The sequence below is a fragment of the Armigeres subalbatus genome, chromosome 1 (genome assembly GCF_024139115.2).
Source record: "Armigeres subalbatus isolate Guangzhou_Male chromosome 1, GZ_Asu_2, whole genome shotgun sequence".
NCBI classification, from domain to species: domain Eukaryota; kingdom Metazoa; phylum Arthropoda; class Insecta; order Diptera; family Culicidae; genus Armigeres; species Armigeres subalbatus.
In genome coordinates this window covers 263,313,876-263,323,610 of record NC_085139.1, presented here as the reverse complement: position 1 = coordinate 263,323,610, position 9,735 = coordinate 263,313,876, and the positions used below count along the sequence as shown (strand labels likewise).

The window sequence follows — 9,735 nt, the reverse complement described above, 5'->3', positions numbered from 1 at the left end:
GAATGGACGGTACAAAGAAAGGAAGGAAAAAGCTCATAGGAAATTGGCTCGAATTGGAGATAATGATGAGAATTTTCCTCACCGGAGGAAAACGTGGTTACTTACGCACCTCGGCCTTGCACGAATGTTCCGTACACAGGCGGATGGAAGGTAGGTGGGTAAAGTGCTGGGAAATAGAAGAAATGCACCACTCAACGAGTTCGATGTCTATTGATGTGGCTAATTGAGCTGGGCTCCAGTTAAAAGCCTTTGAAGTGGGTTGATGATGCTGTTGTCGTCGGCGGCAGCGACCGCGCGATCGGTGGCAGAAATAGGGAACATGGTTGCACCTCACAGCTAATTGCGGTGCTTGTTGAGGTGAGAAAATGAATCTGCGCCACTTTGTCGGATGGTGCCGGAAAAACAAACAAGTTTTCTGTATGATTAACGCTCACGCATCTTTTGTGGAAAAGGGCTCTTGGTGCAGACCTAAATCTATTTGAATGCAAGTAGCAAGCAAGTGATTTTCTTAAGAAACGATGTTTGATATTATTTGTTCGATTAAAATTACAATCAGTAAATACCCTTCAAATTTTCAATTGTAATGAATGCACACAACGGTGCCAGGCGATCCCTCACAGTCAAGTTAAGGTAAACGAGAAGACTCCACCTGACCAACCTCAATCATTCGCAGCGCAGCTGTAAGACAGAAGCTATTTCTCCCAATGATCCATATCGACATTTCTGAGGATCTGTAAATGCGCGACGAGTACATCAATTTTCCCCCCGTCAATTGTTTTGTGGTTTTTGCGTAAGCGATTTACCGCTTTTCCAATTTGGTGCCACTCATTGGATCACGACGATCACGGTGGCTGCTCTACCTGCTTTTGCTTTGGTGGAAACTGCTGCTGCTGCTGATGATGATGATGAGTCCGAACCGCACTCACTTTTACCACTGTTATTAGTTCGTTTGGCTCCGACCCACAAGGCTCATCACTCTTTCTTTCGGTTTCGGTTCCATTCCGCCGCCGACCGACGACGGTCGGCGCCGGCGCCACACAGCCAATAATAGGTAATAACAATTTTCGAGTTGGTTTTCCTTAATTTATTTCTGTAATGCGAATTATATTACTGCACTCGATCGATCGGCGATTGTTATAAAAACAAATATGAGGTACGAGGTATTTGCTCTCTTCAGTACCTCTGTGGGTTTCCTCTCTCTACGGCAGAAAATATGTACAAATAGGGCGAAAAACTGCGGGCGGCGGACTTCAGTCGGGTTTCCAGAAGAAATCAGTTCTTTCGGGCTTTTTTCCGCGCCGGTTCAAGACCACTAGCGAACTCGGACGTATTGACCATGCGAGAGCTCTGCGCGTAGCTGGCAAGGTCTTTGTGCTTCCTGTTGGCTCCCGATGCGCCGTTACCGCTGTTGTGGGCCGCGGTAAACGGTCGTTTCCGTTGATTGCCGGCGGATGGTTTTCTGTGAATTGAAAAAGAACGAAAATCGAGCATTGTATTGCGCAATAAGTTGTATTCGATAATAATTATTTTTATATTTGTAGCTTGAGATTATTTTGATTTAACGAGTGGATGAAAGAAACTAGGGGAGGTAGGCGTAACAGTAAAGGCCTACCTCAACATGTGCGACATCTGGTTTTAGTTCTAAATGTGTGTTATTTTTTCACAAACTTTTTGTTATGGCGAAGCAATCTTTGTGTACAGTTTTCATTAAGATATTTCGACAAAACAAAAACCTCAATCATGCAGCAATATGGCGATGTGGTACAGGGGGAGATCCCCCAGTGCCGGACACATAAGCCATTTAACGAAAAACTTTCTAATTATCCGGATTATGTTTACTTGTACACCATATAGACAAAATATGATCGTTGATGATTCAGACAAACTGTATTTGGTAGTTTGAACACGTTTTCGGACGATGAATTTTGACGACGAATTTAGATTAATGAATTATTTGAAAAATTTCGGTTCAGAACAGTGTCCCCGAGTACTGGACACTACTGCATCATGTTCAAATATAACCAAGTTCCTATTAAATGAGTCAAGACATCATTTAGAATAGTACTATTATTCACTTACTTTAAGTTGTAGATATTAGAACATATTAGAAGAGCTTATTTGACTCTCAAAATTCCCACCTTTTTCAATGACATCTTCAATTTTTGTTTCTGCTTATTTTTGTGGCTTTCTGATACCTTGGCAAGAAGAAACAATTGATTTGCAGTAAGTTTAAGGAAACAGGGGTAAAGAATGGCTATTTGATTACATGAAAAAACTCACTGTCCGGAGCCGGGGGATAGCAACCGGATACAGAAATTTATTTTGCACCACAGATGCATTATATATCTAACAAATTATGATCGCTATTTGAAATATGACCAATATTGACCATCTCAACATAATCAGAACACATTCGATTAATTTTAATATTGTGGATTCAAACCTTCTAAAGTAAGGCGAAACATGAAATTTTTTGACATTTTTGTTCAATCTCAAATTTTGTACAATATTTACAAAATGAAGATCTGATATTAAGTACATACTTCATTCGTGCTATCACTCCTTTCAACATACAGAAGTATGCATGGTGTCGACTCATCTTCAAAATAAAAATTCCCTGATTTTTCCAGGTTTTTTCCAGTGTATCGTTAAATTTCCAGGATTATGAAAAAACGTTGGATATACACATAACAGTTAGAAGCAGCTTTCACGGTTTTGAGTTATATATGGTGCAGATCGCAATCCAAAAATTTTGACGACATACTCTTCAGACATTTTTTCGTAGAAAACCAAGAAATGCTTTAGCAAATACATCCATGAATTCTTTTGGTACATCGATCGGAAATTCTATGAGGCAATCCATAAAGAAAAATCAAGGAATTCTTCCTGTAATTACTTTAGAAATTCCTTTGAAAATTCCTTTAGAAACTCTCCCAGAAACTCCTTCGGAAATTATTTCTAGAATTCCTCCGGAAATTCCTTCAAGTATTTCTTCGAAAATTTTATTTCTTCGGACAATCAAATTTTTCCGGAAATTCCATTCTTTCTGAAATTTCGACTGTAATTTCTTTGAAATTTCCACCAGAAATTCCTCAAAAAATTCTAGAAAGAAAACCTAGGAAATTGCGAATAATTTGTTGAAGGAATTTCAGAGAGAATTCCTGAAGGAAATCCGGACTTTCTTTAATTTCTCCAGTAATTACTTCGGAAATTCCCCCAGGAACTCCTTTAAATATGCTTTCAAGATATTTTTTGAGAATCTCAATAAAAATTCTTTTGGAAATTCCTTCAAAAATTTCATCGAAATTTAATTTGGGAATTCTGTCGAATATTCCTTTACAATTCCCTTCGATTTTTTTAAAAAAGATCCTTCTTTTCTTAAGAATTCAGTTGGAAATTATTCCAGAAGGTGTTATATTGGATATTATTGAATGTTTATTGAAGCCTTGATTACCGAAAAGAGCTTCTAAGCAGCTGTAAATCTCAAGTCCCGAACTCAAGGACAGTTTGGATTGCACAGAAGAATATAAAAATATCTTACGATATCCGTTGACCTCCCGGGAGGTGTAATGGATATAATTAAACGCATATTGGAGCTTTGAGTATGTACTAGAAAACGATGTTCTCGCAGCTGTAGATCTCAAGTTCCGAACTCAAGGATCAGTGACGGGAAATGTCATTTCGATGTCGTGGGACTTATTTGCCAATCACTTTTTTCACAAGTCTTTATCTTTATTTGGAGCAGGGTAAAGCCCATTTGAGTAGAACTGTTCTTGTTATTTATTTATTTATTCAGACTAAGGCCGAAGTGGCCTGTGCGGTATATAAGAGTCTTCTCTATTCGGCTCGGTCCATGGCTACACGTCGCCAACCACGCAGTCTACGGAGGGTCCGCAAGTCATCTTCCACCTGATAGATCCACCTTTCCCGCTGCGCAAGTCGCCTTCTTGTGCCCGTCGGATCATTGTCGAGAACCATTTTCACCGAATTACTGTCCGACATTCTGGCTATGTCCCCGGCCCACCGCAGTCGTCCGATTTTCGCGGTGTGAACGATGGACGGTTCTCCCAGCAGCTCATGCAACTCGTGGTTCATTCACCTCCTCCACGTACCGTCCGCCATCTGCACCCCACCATAGATGATACGCAGCACTTTCATTTCAAAAACTACAAGTGCGCGTTGGTCCTCTAAGCATCGTCCAGGTCTCGTATTCGTAGAGGACTACCGGTCTAATGAGCGTTTTGTAGATTGTCAGTTTGGTACGGCGGCGAACTCTATTCGATCGGAGCGTCTTACGGAGTCCAAAGTACGTACGATTTCCAGCCACTATGCGCCTCCGAATTTCTCTGCTGGTATCGTTATCGGCGGTCACCAGTGAGCCCAAGTACACGAATTCTTCAACCACCTCGATTTCGTCACCACCGATGCAAACTCGCGGTGGGTGGCTCACATTGTCTTCTCTTGAACCTCTTCCTATCATGTACTTCGTCTTCGACGTGTTAATGACTAGTCCGATCCGCTTGGCTTCCCTCTTCAGTCTGATGTAGGCTTCCTCCATCTTCTCAAAGTTACGTGCCATAATATCTATGTCGTCGGCGAAGCCAAATAGCTGGACGGACTTATTGAAAATTGTACCACTCGTGTTAATTCCTGATTTTCGTATTACCCCTTCCAAAACGATGTTGAATAGCAGACACATAAGACGATCACCTAGCCGTAATACTCTGCGCGTTTCGAAGGGACTCGAGAATGCCCCTGAAACTCGAGCTACGCACATCACCCGATCCGTCGCATTATCTCTTATATTGTTCGTAATTATTGGTTTTCCAGGCGGCTTATTGGGCCTGCGCAAACCTCCTGTCTCGTCGGAGGGCCGTCGTGTCAGGACTGTTCAGCGTCCCACTTAACACCAGGACTTGAGCTGCATGTATCCGCAAGTAGGCCCCACCATAGCGAAACACGGTCTACTTGCGGATACATGCAGCTTTTTAAAGAGGTTTAACAGGGCCCGTTGTCAAACCCCACCACATCCTAGGCAAGCACCACAACTCGCAGATGGCCTGGGGAGGGATCGTCAAGCCCTTGGACATAGTCCCTGCTGCCCGCAATCTCAAGAAGCCTAGCGTGATAATTGGAAATTCATTTTTTTTTAGAAAATAGCAGCAAACACTAAGAAATACTTTCGAAACATTTAGAATCGATACATAACTTACAGTCATACGAGGCGCTGCATCGTATTTATAAGGATTATCCTGAGAGGTGATGCATCTTTTAAGATTAGTTTTAGTTAGAGAGCTAATAAAGATCATACGCTCGTTTTAGTTAACAATTACTTACAAAGCTCTGGAAAAACTTGAAAATCTTAAAGGATTGATCATTTGTTGATAAATTCCATTGTAAATTCCATTGCAAAATCAAGATTTGTTAAAAAATCTACGGTAACCTATACAATAGTAAGCATAAAAACGAGTTCTTTCGGGTTGTCCGATAAACTGAATGGGCTTACGCTAAACCTGGGAAACTATTCATGGCCATGATTACAACGTTTCTACATACCCAAGATGAATTCAAGATGATGTAAGAAGCTTATGCACATAGGGGAGAACGGTCCAAAATGCCCTCCATAAGCTTTTTCGATGTTTTCAATGTAATTTGCCGAAACCCAGCTAACAAACCTCATTTTTGACGGGATATCAGTTTTTTATTTTGCTGGACAAACGGCTGTGCGGTTTTTGCCGAGCCGCAGAAATAAAAACTGAGTGTGTACATGCGCAGGATTTTTGTAGCAAAAGCGGCATGCCACCCTAATAAAAAATTCCAAAAGAATTACAATAGAAAATATTGTAACAGTACTATGAAATTAATAGTAATTACGGTAAAGTCTATTGTGGCTCACAATAGAATAACATTACAGAATATTGTTTTCCACTATAAAGCCTATTGTAAATGACAGTTTTACAACAGAAAATAGAGGTTGTTATGTATCTTTACAATAATAAATCGATTTTTTCTCGAACAAATTTTTGCCATTACAATTTAATTTATTGTAATTCTATTGCCAACATTTTACTGGCCATAGACTTTATTGTATGTCTATTGGAACAACAATATGGAACTTTAATTGGTATGATATATAAACAATAGATAATCAATAAAATGTATTGTATTTTTATGATATTTTATTGCAACTCTATTGTATTTTTTATCCGGGCAGTGCGCGGTCGCTACTCCACAAGATGGCGACGAGAGCTTGTGTACAAAATGACCGTATTAGGGTGCAAAAAAAATGGACGAAGGAAATAAATATCCGATCGAACTACCATCGACGATGTGTCGTTTGTCTCTTTCCGTCTGTCGTAAATTTATAACTGTGGTAGTGCAACACCGAGCGGCAGCACAAACAATCACATGGAACACGTGGTTGTTGGCTGCCAGTCTTAGTGTAGAGAATAAGACAATATATCCAATACTATTTCGAAACCAATCCAATCCAATCGTTTAGATTTACAATAAAGATTATATTGTGTCTTGCAACAAAATAACAACTTTCGTGATCATTTTCCAAGACTCTCATAGATGTGTAAAATTTATCCGCAGTACGAATAGCACGTCCCATCAAAGCATTTTCCGTCAGAATCCACTACGTGGCGGCAAATTTATTTTGGTTTCATCCAACGCTAAATGAATTGAAATAAAATAATATATTGAACAAAAACAATTACAACAATTAAGCTTCAAGTCTTATATTATTTAGCTTAAAAGGATAAAAGCGTCAAACGCTTGTCTCTGTACACCTGGCCACGTCCTTACGAATGTTTTTATACTGTAATAGTCGTCTCATCTACTTGAAAAAGCGCTTAGAACCGCTTTCATAGATGAAGGAACTGTGGCCAGTAACAAGCTATTCACACCGGAACCGGTTTTTGCGGAGGATACGCATACGTTCCACGTAAATCAAAACTGCGGTAAAGAACCCCGTAAAAATTTGTTTTACAAAGAATCCTCGTAAAAATCGACCTCCAATCGAAAATAAGTTTTTTTGTGATTTTCACGCGAGCTCTCGACCAGTTTCAAATATGGTGCATGCTTCTTGTGATACATACCCAACTAACATTTTATGTTATTTTAACTCGTCTATACGGCTTCAAGCTGAACATGTATGCTGTACATATGATCAAGAACTTCTATTCAATCCTTCAACCAGCAAATCTGGCGAATCTATTCAGCTGTTTTTGACGTGCCTGCACAATTACTTTGCAGCATGTTATACAACCTTTTCTCAATCTTTACCGAACTATTTAGTAATATTAATTTGCTTCAATAGCGCTTATTCAGATTTTTTGAATCTGTTAAATAAGTTTTATACAGCCACTAAATTTACTTAAATTGAATATTATTTTAGAGGAGAGAGTTAATATCCTAATCTTTTTAAATTGTGAAAACTTGAATTCCAATTTGTTGCTACCTGGATTCTGGATTCCTGATCTCCGGATTCAATGGCTGCTGCTGTTGACAGTGTTACCGTATTTCTAAATATCGGAACAATAAGCATCCATCGAGCCTTTACTGTCATATAAAATACATTTTAGTAATGAATTAGTAAAAAGTATAATTCTGTGAGTAGATTTAAATTTTCCGAAAAAAGACTCTGTAATTGAAACACCGTTTGTACTGAGCTACCGAAATGGGAATATGAATAAATGTGTTACCAAAGGGGATAATTTGGATCAACCGCACCACTGGATCCGGGAGAGAGAAGGATGGAGAAGCAATAGAGAAGGAAGGAGATGAATAGGAGTTGAAGCTGTTAGGGATTAGTGACGCTTGCTTAGGGGAGTATGTTCTTGTCCACGAAAGAAACAACATCTAGTCGCATGTCAGAAAGAAGTGTACAAGTGGCAGTTTGGAGGAAAAAACGTGTTAGAACGTCGCATCTATGGCCAAGACCAAATGGTTTCCCGAGACGCCGTGTATATTTCGGATTGCAAAGCAGCGGATTACCACGACCTGGCTATTCGCAATCGAGCCGAACTACCACATCTAATCTTACGTCGTGAAGTATTCAACACCCGGCTCTTTTGGTCGAAGCCAGACCTTTCGTACAGGTCTAAATCCTATTTTTGGGTACCTGATTCAACGAACCCACTGTGCGAGGATCTCTCGACCCAGAATCCATCTCAAAGCTGCGTGCATCTCTGTTAACATCCCACCAACGCATGTAAGTCAAGATACGTCCCTGCCACTTCTCTCCATCATCTCCCGAAGGCCCCACCGTCATCAGCGCTGCAACGAAACACATTTCCCTACAAAAACTCGAATAAAAATCTTTTATGTTAAGTAAAATCTCTCTCTTCTCAAATTAGCATGTCATAGAGAAAGAATCGGTTGATGTGGCCTTGTTCTTAGTAGCTATAGATGAAATAGGTAATTGATGGCTTTAACAGTCTTCCCGAGGTCGGTGGCCGACCCTGAGTTATTATATTGATACGAGCTAGCCAATATAGACGTACGGACGTCACCAAAGGTTTCCTTTCAAAAGTCACTTTGACATATGGTATATAACAGAGATAATTGAACCGTTTGTTTGAGAAACTGCATATGTAACATTTTTGGCCAAAATGAGATTTTTATATATGCTGAATCCTCGTCCAAAAATACGTTTTCTGGCAAAAAATACGAAAAAAATTTTTTTTTCAGGAGTGTATGATTTTTTTTCTTTTGGTTTGAGAAACTACATATGTCCACGCACTTTGAAGAGCAATTATGGACAGTTGCTTTTTGCACAGAAACTATTGATCTGTATAGAAGAAATCGAAAGGTTCGTTGCCAATATATTCAAAAACAGTTTTTTGTTGTTTTCTCGAAATTGTGTAAAATTGACTTATGCAGTTTCTCAAACAAATAATTCAATTAAGAATGTGCTTCTTCGCATACCCTCTAGGTTGTTTTACTAAAGCTATTTTTTGTTTCGAGCTGTATAAACGTTAGAAAGAGTCCTACATGCTGCTTTTAGCACATAAGCTTAAAAAAAGGACTTATTCAATGATTATTCAAACATCTTTCAGCATTTTGTAGTGGCTTACTTTTATCCATCATCAATCGCTGAAATTGTTTTTAGGCAACAATTTCTCGACCAGCATGCAGCAGCATCCTAATCGTTTTACTGTAACCGTCAACAAAAATATGGCTTCTAAATGGCTTTTTTATTACACTATCTGCTAGCATCTACGACAGCGCTTTTTCAGTTGCCATACGAAAAGCTGAATACCTTTTAAGCTACATTACAGAAATCAATAGCTCATACACAGGCTCCGGGAACAAAAATCAAATGTAAACATGACGTTTCATACTGATAAGCTGCACTCGACTCTCTACATCTCGATGTTCTATATCTCGATATCTCTCCCTATATCGATGGTTTCCTCGGTCCCTTCAATCTGCATACATTTGGACATTTTACATCTTGATAACCTCGCTATCTCGATATCTCTCTATCTCGCAGTGTTGTGATCATATTTTGTTCTGGATTCACTCTTCTTATGTCGATATGTTCAAATTTTTAGGCTTCTTCTTCTTCTTCTTCTTCTTTCTTTCACGAGTTGTCATAACTCGCGTTGATGATGGGCCAGTGACAAGGACTATATGCCCAAATTTTAGGCTACTAGACCATCTTTGGACAAAAACAAACGGATCAACAACAAGAAATGACATTTGTTGTGTTGTCGTTTTTCATAG

General features: G+C 39.4%; 1 protein-coding gene across 1 annotated transcript in view; it reads right to left on the bottom strand.

The window, feature by feature from the left end:
- Positions 1 to 1,061: 1,061 nt before the first annotated feature.
- Positions 1,062 to 9,735, bottom strand: part of LOC134207209 (probable ATP-dependent RNA helicase CG8611) — a 68,198-nt gene continuing 59,524 nt past the window's right edge. Inside the window, exon 4 of the mRNA XM_062682928.1 lies at positions 1,062 to 1,459. Within this exon, the coding sequence (XP_062538912.1) occupies positions 1,273 to 1,459 (187 nt within the window). The 3' untranslated portion in view covers positions 1,062 to 1,272. The remainder of the gene's footprint in view (positions 1,460 to 9,735) is intronic.